The sequence below is a fragment of the Mastomys coucha genome, unplaced genomic scaffold (genome assembly GCF_008632895.1).
Source record: "Mastomys coucha isolate ucsf_1 unplaced genomic scaffold, UCSF_Mcou_1 pScaffold1, whole genome shotgun sequence".
Lineage (NCBI taxonomy): Eukaryota > Metazoa > Chordata > Mammalia > Rodentia > Muridae > Mastomys > Mastomys coucha.
The window spans coordinates 68,150,332-68,166,866 of record NW_022196891.1 but is presented as its reverse complement, the minus strand read 5'-3'; the positions used below and the strand labels follow the sequence as shown (position 1 = coordinate 68,166,866).

The 16,535-nt window shown below is 47.2% G+C and overlaps 1 protein-coding gene across 3 annotated transcripts; it reads left to right on the top strand.

Moving 5' to 3' along the window:
• Window positions 1-1,741: 1,741 nt before the first annotated feature.
• On the top strand, window positions 1,742-11,476 carry Fcrla (Fc receptor like A). Of its 3 annotated transcripts, XM_031388998.1 has the most exons (6): window positions 1,742-1,902; window positions 6,308-6,322; window positions 6,588-6,773; window positions 7,227-7,493; window positions 7,932-8,216; window positions 10,207-11,476. In XM_031388998.1, the coding sequence occupies exons 1-6, from the start codon at window positions 1,770-1,772 to the stop codon at window positions 10,449-10,451; spliced, it is 1,131 nt and encodes a 376-aa protein (XP_031244858.1). In that variant the 5' UTR covers window positions 1,742-1,769; the 3' UTR covers window positions 10,452-11,476. The 3 variants fall into 3 exon arrangements, with proteins under 3 accessions (XP_031244858.1, XP_031244880.1, XP_031244869.1); XM_031389020.1 differs by lacking the exon at window positions 6,308-6,322 and having other exon boundaries at window positions 1,743-1,902; window positions 6,591-6,773; XM_031389009.1 differs by lacking the exon at window positions 6,308-6,322 and having other exon boundaries at window positions 1,745-1,902.
• The last annotated feature ends 5,059 nt before the right edge of the window (window positions 11,477-16,535 follow it).

Sequence of the window (16,535 nt, the reverse complement as noted above, 5' to 3'; positions counted from 1 at the left end):
CTTGTTCAAATAGGTATATTGGCCCGCAAATGACAAGCCAACTGAGGAAGCCCTCAAAGGACCTGGGGACGGATGAGGGCTGGCTTAGTCCCCTATCTTTGGGAGTAGTCTGATGTAATCAGGATAGCAGATCTAACTAGGTAAACTGGATTTGTCATCCCAGCACTTAGCCATCCTAATATCGCTCCTCTGAGTCTCTTTGGTGTGGGTGTTTCACACCTATTCAGAGGAGTTCACCAATCAAACCTCAGCGGCACGGATTTTCCACATGACGAAGTGGATAATCTAGCGTAAAGAACAAGATCCCCAAGTAACAACCTCTAGAGGCCTTCTGGCTTTCTGCTCTGAGGTTGGCTTCTGTAAAGGTTGGTGCTGCAGAGGGGGCGGGGAGAGTATTTTCCAAGGTCTGTAAGAGAACAGGGGAAATTGTTAGTTTTTCAAAGGCCTTTTTTTTTGTCCTGTCTAAGGAGAAGGCCTGTGGTGCAGTTTTAGGGGTGAAAGTCTAATCCAAACAGAATTCGTCTATTTAACTTGTCTTAGGGTTGGCGATTGCTCTTCCTCTTCTGAAACTGTTGGGTCTTTCTACCACATCAGCTGCAAGACTTACTGCCTCACTGCCTTCCCCCACACCCATGTTCAACCAGCTCTAGACTCCCTGGGGCCATCTGCACAAAAACCACACACATCTTACATAATGGAAAAGTTACTCTAACTGCTTATACTCGACAGAGAATACTATACTCTCCCATGCCCACGCGGCCGACCCGCCCGCCCTGATCTGTTTTGTCATAAGTGGCTGGCCATGCAGCTCCACCCCCTCTCTGTCTCTGAGACCCACATTTCTGATGACACTCCTCCCTATGTGGGACCTGGTGTGTGGGTGGTATGACGAGGGAGAGTAGAAAGGTGGGATCTCCATGCCAAGAGACACAGGGCCGGCAACTGAGCCTACAGTCGGAGTTAGAGGCTGCGGTACCCATAGGTCCACAGAGATGCTGTGGCCTCCACCTTGCCAGTTTTCACCAGTCTCTTGAAGTTGTTCAAGGACTGAATACTTCTCTCTCCAAGTCCTCAGAGTCAGTGCTTTGAGCTTTGGCAGGGAGCCTGATCATTGGGCTTCTTGCTGGGGTCTCTGGGAATGGATTTTCTTTTTCTTTTTGCTCTTTCCCATGGCTCTAACTCTGCCTTGTATGCAGAGTTCCGCTGAGGCTGAACAGCCTGTGTCGTTCTGCAGAAACAAAGCTAGGACACAGGTCAGGAGAAACGTGGGTAAAACGTTGAGTGGGGTTTGCACGGGCAGAGCCAGTAGATACTAATTTGACAGCTGCCCTTATCAATCTGTCCTCCTCTTTCCCCTGTTGTATTTTAATCACTGGACACAGGTAAAGCTTGGAGCGGAAGGAACAGAGCACCTCCACATTACATCGATCACACCCCAGTGGCTTCTTCCATTAATTTCCTGCCTCCTGTCTCCAGTGAGCTGGACTATTGTAGGGTTGACCTCTCCCTGATGTAGTCTGAAGACCAATTGAACATCAATCATAGCATGTTTTGAAAAGTCCCCGAGCTCAAAAAACAAAACAAAACAAACAAAAAAAAAAGTAACAACTGAGAGCCCTAGCATCTCATCTACAACCTGAAGGATGAAGGCTGGCATCAGAAGCCACCTGGCCGAACCTGAATGACAAGAGCCAATCAGAGACTTGGCCCCAGGTGTGTGGAGGCAAGACAGTTAGATTTATTTCCTCTTTTCTAATTTGAGAGGTTTCATGTTGAAGAACATCAGTTATGCTGGGGTTGCAGGAGGTATAAACAGAGTCACCATGAAGCTGAGCTGCACGCTCATAGAGTGGGCCCTTTTTGTCTGTCCTGCTGTGCTCCTGGCATCCCGGATGTTGCTGGGTAAGTAAGGCATCGGAGTGAGCGTTTGTGTGGAGATGAGATACGCCTAATCTTGAGAAAATCCTCAAAGGTAAGAAACACGGACTGACCCTGACTTTGCCAAGAATTACTGTTCAGGCGGCACAAGGACGGACAGAAGACAAGTCTGGTGTGAGGGACTGAATGGCTCTTTCTAAATATAAAAATTCAGATATTTTCCATCCTAAAAGTCCCTCTGACTATGAAGCCTTTGCCAACTGCAAATCTTAGCTCTTACTTTTCTAATACAGCTTTCTTGGACGAGCCCTTCTGGGCTTGCAGGCTCACCCTTCAGTGCTTGCTTGCATCCTGGTCTCCACTGAAGTCATGGTGGGTTTCTTTGTTTTGTCTAGCCTTATTGGTTATTTATTCTCTCTTGTAGCCTGCCCCTCTCTCTCTCTCTCTCTCTCTCTCTCTCTCTCTCTCTCTCTCTCTCTCTCTCTCCCCCTTCCTCCGTCCCTCTCCCTCCTCCCCTCCTCCACAGTCTCCTAATGAGACTGTATGAGTGTATGTTTATGTTTTTTTCTGCAACAGTTGTATATTTTAGAGCCATGGGCACATTTCCAGCTCTCATCATGCCTTTGACTTTCACATTTGAATATTAACCTTTACACAGGCATTTTGACCTATGTGTGTCACTGGTACCAACACAACAAGACCAGAGATGCGTTCACACATCCTCTGGATCCTCACTTCTTTTAATTTACTTTTTATCTGATCTCAGTTTATTGCCGCTAGCCCTCGGCTGGAAACCCGAGAGGTGTTCTGAACTCTTTGTCATTCTCTGAATCATCAACAGTTGGCAAATTTCACCTCCTAACTGGCTTTCCTTCCCGGGACCACTCCACGTGTTTTCTTAGGGCAAGCCTTCATCAGGAGTGCCTGAGCTGTGCAATGGCTTCCTTGCCAACCCTGTCCCAGCCTCGTCTCACAGAATGAATTCTCTCTACTTCCAGAGTGACTTCTAAAACTCAAGCTCTTGTTGTGGCACATAAAACCCCAAACCTGGTACCCACTAGACCTCCTCAGCCTCTTCTTCGGCACCCCAAAAGCCTTCCCACCTCTACACTAACGGAACTCAACCAGCTCACGCTTCCATTCACAGCTCAGATTCCTATCTGCCTCCCAGGTTTGCCTATATTGTTAGCTCCATCTGAGATGAATTTTGCCCTCCGCCGTGACTCCCCAGGCCCCTTCCCCCTTTACAAGCACCTAAGTATCCTTAAAGACCCCACTTTGGTAGCATCTTCGGACAGAAGGCTTGTTGGATTCTCCAGTGGCTGCCGCTGACACTTGTTATTATTGCTTCTATCCACACACTACAGTCATCCTTTCATATGCGTGGTCTTCCACCAAACCCAGAGCTATTTGTGGGAGGCCCCGGGGTTTTTGGTTTTGTAGCAAGAACTGTGGTCTTGGTATCATGTACTCTGACTTCCAGCCCCTCTCCCAGTTACTACTTCTGTATCACTTTGAAAAACTCCCTTTCCGTTGAGCATAGGAGCATGTACCCATAATCTCAGGACCAAGAAGCCTGAGACGTGAGGATTGCCTCAAGTTCAAAGTCAGCTCAAGTCATATTGTAAGTACCAGACCAGCCAACGATGCATTACAAAATCCTACTGCTGTTTTAAAATCACTTTTGAAAAGGAGAAATTTACATGTAAATAAAGAAAATATCAAAAAGAAAAAAAGAATTGTGAGGAAAGTAAAAAAAAAAAATCACTTTTGATATATCTGAATTTAATCTTCTCTGTTGTAAAAAAAAAACAAAACAAAACAAGAATAGTACCTCCCATAGCATCATATAAGGTGTATCAAGTAGAAATGCCAGCTAGGCCAACAAGGCTTTAACTTTAATTAATTAGTTAATTATTTAAGCAATCAACTAACTAACTTTATATGTGACTGTTTTGGCTGAGGGTATGTCTGTGCACCAAGTGCATGCCTGAGGCCTTCAGAGGTCACAAGAGAATATTGGATCCCCTGCAACTAGAGTTCTAGATGGTTGTGAGCCACCGTGTGGATGCCAAGAACCAAACTTGGATCGAAAAAACCCCCAAAAAACCAAAAACCACAAACAAACAAGCAAAAGGCTGGGCAGTGGTGGCGCACGCCTTTAATCCCAGCACTTGGGAAGCAGAGATAGGTGGCTGAGTTCGAGGCCAGCCTGGTCTACAGAGTGAGTTTCACGACAGCCAGGGCTACACAGAGAAACACTGTCTCAAAAAACCAGAAACAAACAAAACCAAAACCAAACCAAACCAAACCAACCAACCAACCAAACAAACAAACAAAAAACCCCAAAAACCAAACTTGGATCCTCTGCAAGACCACAAAGGATTTTTAACAACTAACCCTGCTCTCCAGCTCTGAGGCTTTATTATTTTATTTTTTAAGAAACAAAACGAAAGGATGCTGAGCGCAGTGGTCTGACAGTGAAGGAACTGAAAAGAGGCAGAGAGAAGAGGGCGGAGCTGAAGCAAACACCTGTACCAAGACAGTGCGAACCAGGAAGTAGACTTGACAAGGAAGTTAAAAAGTCTGAGAGTCCAGGCACTGGGAGTGGATGAGAACAAAGGTGCCCGGGACGGGAGAGAGTGGAGCGGACAAGAAAACACATATGAATATGAAGAGAGAGAGGGACTAAGCAGGGGAAGGAGTAGCCAGAGCTGGGACAAATGACATTTTACCTATCCTGGGTCAGAGAGAGATCGTAGAGATGTGGAGAGAACTCGCTAAGTTTCGATCTGGAGGCAAAGAATTGTTCCACGGCTACCAGTGCAGCTTGACAGTAAAGGGTTACGGGGGTGGGGGTGGGGGGAGGATGGAGAAGACCGCCTGCTCTACACAGCAAGTTCCAGGACAGCCGGGGCTATACAGAAAAACCGCTATTTCTAAAACATAAGGAAAAGAAAAGAAGAAAAGAGAAAAATGAAGCCTTGAAAGGGGAAACGAGGAGGAAGAGGGGGATAGTTACCTCTTTGTAGACAACATATTCTTTTTTCTTAATTGATTATTTTACTTATTTACATTTCAAATGTTGTTCCTCTTTCCAGTTTCCCCTCCGCAACCCCCCCATCTCATCCCCCCTCCCCTTTACGTCTTAGAGGGTTCTCCCCAACTCGCCCACCCACTTCCACCTCACTCCTCTAGCATCCCCCTTCCCTGGGGCAACAAGCTTTCACCAAGCCAAGTGCCTCTCCTCCCATTGATCCCAGATAAGGCAGTCCTCTGCTACATACTTAGCGGTAGCCATGGACCCACCCGTGTATGCTCATTGGTTGGTGGTTTAGCCCCGGGAGCTCTGAGGGGTCCGGTTAGTTGATACTGTTGTTCTTCCTATGGGATTGTAATCCCCTTCTGCTCCTTCAGTCCTTCCCCTAACTCTTCCATTGGGGTGCTGGGGCTGGGTCCAACGGTTAGACAACATATTCTATCCTAAAGAGCCAAGTAGTTTTGAGAAAATGAGAGTCGGGGCAGGACGTCCCTAAGGAGGCTCAGAGAAGTGAAGTAGACTGTTTTTGCAGTGAACTAAAACAAGCACTGCTTTTAGACTTATACCTGATATTCTTGCTCCATGTGTGACTCTTAGAGTAGTACTGTTGCTGGGAATCAAACCCAGGGCCTCTTGCCGGCTAGACAAATGTTCTACCCACCAGGCTTGACTGCCTGCCTGCTTTCCTTTTTAAATGTACTTGTGTGCATGTGCAGAATACATGTGTGTACGCGTGTGGGTGTTCATGCACATGTGTACGTGTGTTAGTATGGGTCAGAGAACAACATCGAGTGTCCCATTCCTTAGATCTTATCTACCTTTTTGTTTTATTTTATTGAGACAATGTCTTTCATTGGCCTGGGCCTCAACATGTAGCCTAGGCTAGCCGGCTGCCCGGCCAGCATCCCCTGGGGATCCTGCCTGCCTTTGCCTCCCAAGCGTTGGAGTTCCAAGGCTATGTTTGCTCCACCCACATGCAAACTAAGCACGTTTCCTACTTCACTATCTCCCAGCAAACCCCAAGTCTTTCTTTCAACTCCTTTATATTTGATTTTTGTAGAACCGCTTCTTTAAAATTTACAGGATGGGCAACCTGGCATTGTAGCTTACACCTTTGGCTGAGGCAGGAGGACTGTTGCAAAGTCAAGGTCAGCCTGGGCTACATAGTGAGTTCCAGGCTGACCTGGACTGCAGAGTGTGACCTTGCTCATAAAACATTATCCAATGACGGAGAACACGCTTCTCTGAAAGGCTTATGAGGACTAAACAGTGCACGAATGTGCCACCAGAGTGTGACACACTCTGGATGCTAGAATCTGATGTTCATCTTTTCCTCCTCCTGCTGTGGGGTCATGGCTATCACTGCCCTTTGGTTTCCTGAACCAACAGGTGGATATCATGCTGGTGAGTTTACTATTCCTTCACCCCGTAACCCCCTCTTCCCAAAACCATAGCCTTTTCACCGGGAGGCCTGAATGCCAGTGAGCCAAGATCAATGCTGTCCCACTGAAGACCCATGGGTCTTCATAGAGAGGTTTGGTGTCTTCCTCTTCTCTCCTGAGAAGGTAGTCCCTAGGGCAGAAGAGGAGCCCGTGTGGAGGCCATTCTTATCCCTTTTCCCTAAGTTGCAGTACCATTTTCTGATTCTCCCTGGGCTGTGCCCCCTCAGCAGCTGCCAGTTCAGAGACTCTGAAGTGTGAAGGACCAGTCAGCACTGAGCACGGCAGCTGCCACGCCGCTGCTGAGGAGGATGAGGGTGATGAAGATGATGGGGATATGACCCGCTCCAGTGAAGCTGGCTTCCAGTTCAAGGGCTACACATTCAGTAAACCCTTCCATCTCATCGTGTCCTATGGTGAGGTCCCAGTGTCTCAAACCACTCCTGGTAGCCCCACTCCACTCAGGAAACTGGCATAGATAGAAGGACTTAGTTCCCCATTCTCAGATCCCAGGAGAAAAAACATGCCCTAGAGTTATTCTTTCGACACTGGGTCAATCATAAAGGTGTCTTCATGACAGGTTGAGAAAATGTGGTGAACAATCCATAACATTAAGTTCAATCTCCAAGTAAAAGTTGTTCCTGGGGAACTAGTATATTTTGGGACTAGAGGGCAAGAGTAGAGGGTGAGGGCAGAGGAAGAAAAAGGTCTTGGCCATTGTTATATGAGTTCTTCTAAGGGGCAGAGAGCAGTAAGGTGGTCTAGTAAGAGTTGAAAGTGACCTGGAAAGTTCACGGGATCTGCTATGAGCATTGCTTGGGTCCTCCTAAGGGATGCGGATGATACTGAGCTCTTACTCTGGACCACAGATTGGCTGATTCTCCAAGGTCCAGCTACATCAATATTTGAAGGAGACACACTGGTTCTGCACTGCCGTGCCTGGCAAGACTGGCCTCTGACTCAGGTCATCTTCTACCGAGAGGGCTCAGCCCTGGGTCCTCCTGGACCTAAAAGAGAATTCTCCATCACCGTGGTGCAAAAGTCACACAGTGGGCACTACCACTGCAGTGGCATCTTCAGGAGCCCTGGTCCTGGGAGCCGAGAGACTGCATCCCCTGTGGCTATCACCGTCCAAGGTGAGAGTCTGAGGGAGTGTTGCTATGGTAGAGTTGGGTGAGAAGGAACAGAGAGACCAGAAGCATCCAGATTGACACTTTCTGATGTTCACAGATCCAGAGCCTGGATTGTTGTCAGATCGGCTCATCTACGGATCTTTTCTGGTCCCTGCCTAGAAGGGAAAGAAGCAGGAAGAGAAGGGAGGAGGGAGGGAAGGAGGAAGAAGAGAGGGGGAAATGAGAAGGGGAAAAAAGGAAGGCAGGAAGGGAGGGAGGAAGAGGAGGGAGAAGAAGAGGAGGAAGAGGAAAAGGAGGAGGAAGTTGTTGAAAAGTTCAAATGGGACCTTCCTAAAAAGAACACATACCATTGGAACCAGAGGAAAGGACGGGCGAGGGAAGGTATGGGCCTGTTGAGTACAGAATGGTTGACCTCTTCTTCGCTGCTTGTCTTTTTTCTAGAGTTGTTCACAGTTCCAGTTCTCAAAGCCTTACCTTCTAGTGAGCCCCAAGAGGGAGGCCCAGTGACCCTGAGCTGTCAGACAAAGCTGTCCCTGCAGAGGTCAGCTCCCCGCCTCCTCTTCTCCTTCTACAAGGATGGAAGGCCACTGAGTATCAGAGGAGTCTCTTCCAAGCTCCAGATCCCCAAAGCCTCAGAAGAACACTCTGGCTCCTACTGGTGTGAGGCAGCGACTGAGGACAGGCAGATCTCGAAGCAGAGCTCACAGCTGGAGATCCGGGTTCAGGGTGAGTGAATGTGTAGGTGTGCCTGTGGGGTGTGTACGAGACAGGACTGGGTTTATCAACTGAACTCTGGAGGAAGGAGGTGAATAGTGGATGCAAGAGAGACAGGGCAATAATCCAGAGTCTTTGAAGGTGGAAGATGGTTCAGAAAGAGAATATCTTCCTTGGACCGTGGAACCTACCAAACCAAGACCTAAGCTGGCCCCTCTTGTATCTCCCTATAGAATATAGAATTCCTATGTGATCCCAACATTTATGGAAGCATCATACATAAAATGCAGATAATATCTAGAAAGGGCCGACCAGGACTGCACAGTGAGACCTCATCTCAAACAAACAGCCTCTAGAAAGAGTAAAATGTATGTCAAATTCTAGAAGTTTCTATTAGGAAAGCCGTGTTCGGCTTGACACACACCTAGTAGTCACCTAGGCTGGTGACATAGCTTGAAGACATATCGTGTGAAAGTAGGGGGAGAGAATACTGATAGTCATCCTGAAGAAAGGGTGTCTCAAGTGATCCATGCAGAGGAACACACAGGAAATTCTGCCTTGAAAGAGAAGAAATTGGGCTGTCTACTGATGAGGTGTCCACACTAGAGATTCTCAAGCAGGGACACTCAAGCCTCGGACTAAAATTTGCATTAGGAAGGGCAGAAGAGTCCTCATGCCCTGGCTGCCAGTGAGTACCACAGCCACGAAAAGAGGGAAGATTGATTCTGTAACCAAACACAGTGGGTTCCCATCTTGTTGAGTTCAATACCAAAATAAGCAGAGCCAAGGGTCTTCGTTAGGGTTTCTATGGCAACCCTTATAAAAGCGAATATTTTATTGGGGCTGGCTCACTGTTCAGAGTCCATCATGGTCACGGCAGGAAACATGGCAGCGTTCGTGGGATAGACAAATGTTGAGAGACGGAGCTAAGCATTCTCCATCTGATTGACAGGCATCAGGAAGAGAACAGGCTTGACCTTCTGAGACCTCAAAGCATGTCCCTACTGTGACATACTTCCTCCAACAAGGCCACACCTCCTACGAGCACCACTCCGCATGGGCTTATGGGAGCTATTTTATTCAAACCACCACACAAGGGCATGAAAAGTGAAGAAAGGCTTGTGTTTTTAATGTCAGGCAAGAGTACGGGCAGGGTTATTTCCAAAGCAAGACCCTGTCTCCCCCCACCCCCTACAAACTTCAAGTAAACAAAGCATGGGAGATTTATTCAACTCCCACGGGCGGTTTATATATTCACTCATGTCAAGGTTGGTCCACTCTTAAACATTCTTAGTCAAGTAGTGCATTCTGAGCGTGCTCAGTTTAAACTCGAGAGTTAAAAAAAAAAAATGGTAGACACATTTGGAGGGCATGTTTGAAACATTAAAGTGGTAGGCGGGAACACCTCTGGGTATACTGAGTTCGCATTCTAGAGTTTTAGCTAAAATAAAGGAAGGAAGACTTAGAAGAGACATTCACATAGGAGCTTGCCCTGAAGTAGCCTGCCTCACTTAGAAGCTTACAGTGTGAGGACCAGAGTCAAGCATCATTTTTTTTCTTTTTTTCCCCCAGTTTTTAAGATAAGGTCTTACCGGGCAGTGGTGGCGCACGCCTTTAATCCCAGCACTTGGGAGGCAGAGGCAGGTGGATTTCTGAGTTCGAGGCCAGCCTGGTCTACAGAGTGAGTTACAGGACAGCCAGGGCTATACAGAGAAACGCTGTCTTGAAAAACCAAAAAAAAAAAAAAAAAAAAAAAAAAAAAAAAAAAAAAAAAAAAAAAAAAAAAAAAAAGATAAGGTCTTACTTTATGTCCTTGGCTGACCTACGGCTCACTATGTAGACCAGGCTGGGCTTGAACTTGCAGTGTTCCTTCTGCCTCTGCCTCCTGAGCACTGGGATTACAGGTGTGCACCAGCATGACCAGACAGATTTGACTTGCATGTGCTTCCTGCCCATAATTCACGTCCCTTAAATTCTGCTTCTTCCTCCATATTGAATGCAGCTCTTCAGAAGCCAACTGCTTCGGAAACTCCTCCCACAGAAGCCCCTGGTCCTCGGCCTTCACCACCTGCCTCCTCTTCTGAGCAGCCGGGATTCTCCTCCCCAGACTCCCTCCTTTGTCACCAGATAGGCCTTCTTCTCAAACAAATGCAAGACGTAAGGGTTCTCCTTGGTCATCTGGTCATGGAGCTGAGGGACTTGTCTGTCTCCCTGAAGCCTCGTACTGCAAAGGTTGCTGACAAATGAAAGCAAGCTCTTCATCTGTGACATGTTCAACCACCACAATGATTCCAGCTCTTCCTGTATCGTGCATATGCAGGCATAGTTTTGCAAGCTGGCTTGATACTTTGTTAGACTAATGAAAGTGTTTGAGTGTAAATAAATGCATACAGGGTGTCGCAGGATTTTCCCTGTCCAGTTACATTAGTGCAGAGGTGGTCTGTGATTGGACAGGGAAAAGCGGGATGGAGCTAAGAGCTGAGAGGAAGGGAGGTCACAGGAGGAGAAGAGAGAACCAGAAAGGAGGCCGACGTGGTGCTATCAAAAGGCTAGAAGTTTTATCATTATCAATTGGCTCTGAAATTATTGTATTACCATCTTGTAAATTGTGATTTCTATTGATACATAAATCTAATTGGTTAACTATAAGCTTAAAGAGTCTTGATTCTACCAGGTAATTAGGTGTTAAGATGACTAACCAGGGGTCTGTGGGGCGTTTCATAGAATTGAGAGGAATTGGTGGGCCAAGAGACCTAGTGAGTGAGATCACCTGGGCTAGCTCCAGAGAATTGGCAGCAGGTGGCAGGAACGCAAGAGCGTGGCCCAACCACGTAGAGAGTTGGTGGGTTCGTTTTTTATTATTTCCCACAACAAAATTTGCCTATAACTATATTTTCTTTAGCCATGACAAAGTCATTCTTCATTCTAGACCACAAATTTCTTTATGTTGCCCAGAACAGAATTTAAAGAGAAGAAAAAAAAAAGTGGATTTTGTACTGCAATTTCAACTGGGGGGGGGGGCATTTTCTCTTCCCTATCTTCCACGGAAACATTTTGCAATGTCTCCTAGACAGCTGGGTTTCACACAGGGTGGGAAGAGTGTCTGTGCTACTAGAACTTAAGTTAAGGCGTTTATAAGTCAAGGAGGCTGACAACCATCCTATAACGCATAGGGCAACCCCCCAATAAAAAATTCCTGTTCCCCAATTTTATTAATGTTAAAATTATGAAATGTGAGGCTAATAAAAGCTAGGTGTTAATTTGGGACCTCATCTCTTTTTGTTGTTGTTGTTGTTTGTTTTTTTGGTTTTTCGAGACAGGGTTTCTCTGTGTAGCTCTGGCTGTCCTGGAACTCACTCTGTAGACCAGGCTGGCCTTGAACTCAGAAATCCACCTGCCTTTGCCACCCAAGTGCTGGGATTAAAGGTGTGTGCCACCACTGCCCGGCTCATCTCTTTTAATTACTCTCCTTCAACAACTATTAATTACATGCTAGTGTTTAATTAATCCTGTGGTCAAAATTTTTATAGGCCTCCTTCTCCATGTATCTGTGCTGAGATTAACTTTTTATGTACAGGACTGTGTATAAGTCCTGCGGAGCTCCAGAAGAAGGCATCAGATCCCCTGGAGCTGCAGTTCAAGGCAGTTCTGAGCTGCACAACATGGGTGCTGGGAATTGAACTCCTGTTCTCTGGAAGAATAGCAAGCACGCTTAGTCCCTGAGTGTCTCAGCCCCACTGCCCATGTTGAAATGTTACTCCCTAAGGCATGAGGGAAAGGAGCCTCGGAGAGGCGTTTGGGTAACAAGAACAGAGGTCTCAGGATTAGGATCGGGGCCTGTACAAAAGAATGCCCCAAAGCTAGTGAACCCATTGCTTTTGCACACTCTGTCCAAAATGAATGACAGACATGACTTAAGGAGGAGTGGAAACTGTCTCACGGTTTCAGGGGGTTTCTGTCCATCATGGCAAGAGGCGTAGCAGCATGACTCATCCCCAGGGATAAGAGTGTGTGTTCACATCGTAGTAGGCAAGAAAGAGCGAGCCTCGGCCAGAACCAGGGGCAGGTACAGCCTTCAAAGGCTACCCTCCGTGACTTAATCCTGCCAGCCAGGCTCTTGCTAAAGGCTCCACAGCCTTCAATATTGTGTTGAATCTATGCACCAAATATTCAAAACATGAATCCTAACATCCCATCCCTGGCCCCAAAGGCTTATGCCCATCTCATCAGGTAAAGAATGTTCACCCCAATTCAGAAGCCACTGTAGTTTTAACAGACCCAACACTATTAAAAAGAAAAAGAGCCCTCAAGTCTCTTTTCTACTGCTGTAATAATATACCATGACCAGGGCATCTTCCAGAAGTGTGGTGGTTTGAATAGAAATGGTCCCCACAGACTCCTGTGCTTTAATACTCGGTTTATAGGGAATGGCACTGTTAGGAGGTGTGGACTTGCGTGAGGAAGTATGTCACTATGGGGGTGGGCTCTGAGGTCTCATATATTCGAAAGCTACGCCCAGTGTGGGGCACAGTCTCCTCCTGCTGCCTGGGAATCAAGATGTAGAACTCTCAGCCCCTTCTCCAGCACTGCGTCTACCACATTTCCCACCCCGATGATAATGGCTTTAACCTCTGAAACCATAAGCCAGCCCCAATTAAATGTTGCTGCGGTCATGATATCCCTTCGCAGCAATAAAACCCTAACCACGACAAGAAGAAAGAGTTGATCTGGGGCTTATGGCTCTAGAGGAGTAAGAGTTCACCATCATCATGGCAGGAGAGCATAACAGCAAGCATAGTGGCCAGAGTAGCTGAGAGCTCGGACAGGACACGGAGACCATGAACTCAAAATATCACGGGTCTTTTGAGCCTCAAAGCCTGCCCCCGCCCCGCCCCATGACATATTTCCTCCATCGAGGCTGTATCTCCTCAGTCTCCCTGAACAGTCACTAACCAGTAACCCAGTATTCAATGCCCAGACTAAGAGGGACATCTCATTTAAGCCACCACACTCCTTGTCCAGCATCAAGGGCATATGGTCATGATACGAGCCTCAGTGGGCTTGGGCAGCCCTGCCCCTATGGTACTGATATTGGCAGCACACCCGTGCTCTCTCTGACCAATTCCACTTGACGCTTGCAGCTTTTCTTGGTAGACGTTCCACATCTGGGACCTCCTGAGGTCTCCATTACAACTAGGCTTTGTCCCCACAGCTGTACACAGACCCCCCCTCAGGAGCTGTCTGCAGGGAATCTGACCATGCATGGTGCTTCAGTATTGCCTTGCTTCACAGGGTACAAGCTTTCATGACCCCAGTAACTGCATGCCTGCAAACCCAACACCATGTAGACACCCCCAAGATTCTGCTGACAGCTGGGAGGTAGCCAGGCTTCCTTTTATCATGTTCGCAGTGGGCAACTCAATCTATAAATAACATTTCCCTGCATGGTCCTTCTCCAGCAGGGTCCTTAGGAACTTCTCCCTTTTAGGCCCCTTTTCTCCAAGCACCAGGAGAAATTTCTTCCTATAGCATCTTCTCTGTTATCTCAGTGCATGTGTTTGGCTTCTCTTTAGTGATGCTAATATCTGTAAGACCTTCAGCTTAGCATCCCACACTTACTTTCCTACAACTTTAATCACATTCATGCTCCTTTGTTCTATGCTTGGATCCCTATTGTCCATTCTCTAGCCTGACAAGTTACGCAATAACCTTGCTTCACGTAACCTTTGGTTGATGAATCAGCACACCACGTTATTATGGCCTTAGTGATCGAAGAATTGTCACATCATCCTGGATTCCCACTGTGGCCTCTCTTGGTGCTATTTATTTTGTATGTTGTAGCCTGAAATAATTGATAAATGAATACATGATGATGTTAGATATACTACAAAGAAACAAAGGAATAAGATCACACTGATGGTAAGTAAAGTTTAGCATCTTCAAGGATGTGATTATTGGTCTTGACTGTCAACTGGATTGGATCTTGAATCAACTAAGAGCCCTGTTTCAGGGTGGGTCTGTGAGGAGAAGACATAAGAACTATGTGCCAGTTTATTTTTAAAGGTTGAACATGGAGAAATGGTTGAGTGATTAAGAGCACTGGCTGCTCTTCCAGAGGACCTAGGTTCAATTCCCAGCACCCACATAGTGGCTCACAACTACCTGTAACTCCAGCTCATTATCCTACATTGTCCCTGAGAACATTCCACTCACCACAGTCCTTATCAAACGATGTTGCATCTTGTCAGAACGTAGATTTCAGAAACGTAGATTTCAGAACGTAGCTGTGATAGATTTCAAAGACTTCAAAGAACCAGTCAAACCCATTGTTGTCCCAGCACCTAGAGGGCTGAGGAAATGAGAAACACTTTAGCCCACTTTAGAGTTTGAGACCAGGTTGTGCAGGATAACATACCCTTAACAAGGAAAAACAAACCCTAAGCAACCTAAATACCTTCCAAGCTTGTCTGCATACTAAAGGCCTCGGCAGTGTGCGAAGGAGTGAAGGATTGAAGTCCTGCGGAAAGGGTCCTGCGTAGAGAAAAAGATCCACTTGTGAAAAGTTCAGAGGAAAGTGTGGAGTGAACAGGTATTGGGCAGGTTGCTTTTCAGCTCCAATTCCGAGCATTATCTGAATGGCTAATGAGCTCCAAGGCTGATTCCTATAAGTTCAAGAAAGACTATACAGCTCATGAGTTTTTAATGTGATCAGGTTTCTTCCGGAATCCTGATCAAGGGACTGAGATCTTTGCTCTGACTTATGAGAAGTCAAAAGAGTCTGCTTGTGTAGACTCTTTGAACTTTTCCTGTAGAGGTGGTGGGCTGTGCAGAAGTGAGACCATGGTGACAGGTTATGGTTGATGTGAGGAATCCCACACTGGTCCAAAGATGAGGAGGAGGCAGGCAGGGCTCAAGGGAAGAATAGGAGTGTTGCCTAAATGGGGGCATTTATCTCTGATCTATCCGGTTCCCTCCCTCCCTCCCCCATTCTTGCTCACCTTATTGGATACTTTCCTACTTTTCAGACCTACATAATAACTCTCTCTCTCTCTCTCTCTCTCCCCATCTCCCTCTCCCTCTCTTCCTTCCCCTCCTTCTCCCCTCTCTCCCTCCCTCTCTCTCTTTCTCCCCTTCCCCTCTCCCTCTCCCTTCACCCCATCAAATCATGCTCCCAAAGCAAGATCCAAAAAGGTCAGCATAATTTAAGACTGGCCATACTTTCTTCAGAGCCATTTGTATTTTAACTGGGAAAGGCACACCGCACTAAAATACGAGGAAATTCTCAGAGGAAAACTTGGTGCCTCCGCAAAAGTGGAGGATGCTGCAATCTTGGAGAGCTGACTGTATCTGATCACTGATCTCCTTCCCGCTAGAGTTCCAAGGAAGGCAGATGTCCTGGTTCTAAACAGCCGCCGCCACCGCAGACAGGGTAGAGCTCGGGAAGACATACTATCAGGTTGGAAACTTCATTAAACATTTACCTGAAACTCGGGCTCTTCATTGCTCAGGTGTGGTCACATGGCTCAGAGAAGCAGAGCAGAGAGGTGGGATTTGAGAAGCCTCTGAGGGGCTCACACAGTCAGTGGCCTCCCTCCCAGGCCACAAGCCCTGAGGACTAGGTCGTGGTTGGGAAAGGGCATTAGGGTCTGGTGGAAGGCAAGAAGAAAAGAGCAAGCGAGCGAGCGAGCAGAGGTATCATAGCGCAAGATCATTGTGGGCGGGGAGGGAAGAGGTGTTTCAGATTCGAGGAAGGGAGGAGAAGAAAACACTTTACTTTTCTGTTTTTGACTTGGGGAACCACAGGTCAGCAGGAGCATGGCAGGATGAATGAATCATGCCTTTCTGTCTGCTCATGTGTGGGAGGCTGTGAGCTCTGCTTCAGGGAACACGCAATGACCTCTTTAGGCCTTGCCCCAAGAATACCTGCCACCTGGGATTAAGCAGAAATAAGGCGGGCTTACGAACATCAGCGGGACTGGCTGGTGGCAAAAGGATGGGGTGGGAGTGGTATATTGATGGCACCTGTTGGGGCCTGGAGATCTATGTGGCTCTTGTGAGCTGTAGAAGACTCAGCTCTATAAGGGCCTCTCTATAGAAGTCAAGGCTGGGCTGAGCTGGGGCATGGCTACAGAGGGGTACATAGGACCGTGCCTGATGTTTGGGGTAGGTGAGTAACACACTCTGGTGACATCCTGCTCTCCGTGTCCCACCGTCTTGAGGAAGTGGGGATGGACAGAAGAAGCAACAGTGTCTCCTAGCTCTCAATATCAGCCACCGCCTGCCTTTTTTCTCTCTGCCCTGCCTCCATGCCTCCAATGTCTACAGAGCCTG

Coding starts and splice junctions, on each gene's coding strand:
- Fcrla (XM_031388998.1), top strand. CDS start 1,770: ATGTTGAAGAACATCAGTTATGCTGGGGTTGCAGGAGGTATAAACAGA. Junction 6,774..7,226: donor CCATCTCATCGTGTCCTATG/GTGAGGTCCCAG, acceptor TCTGGACCACAG/ATTGGCTGATTCTCCAAGGT. Junction 8,217..10,206: donor GCTGGAGATCCGGGTTCAGG/GTGAGTGAATGT, acceptor TATTGAATGCAG/CTCTTCAGAAGCCAACTGCT.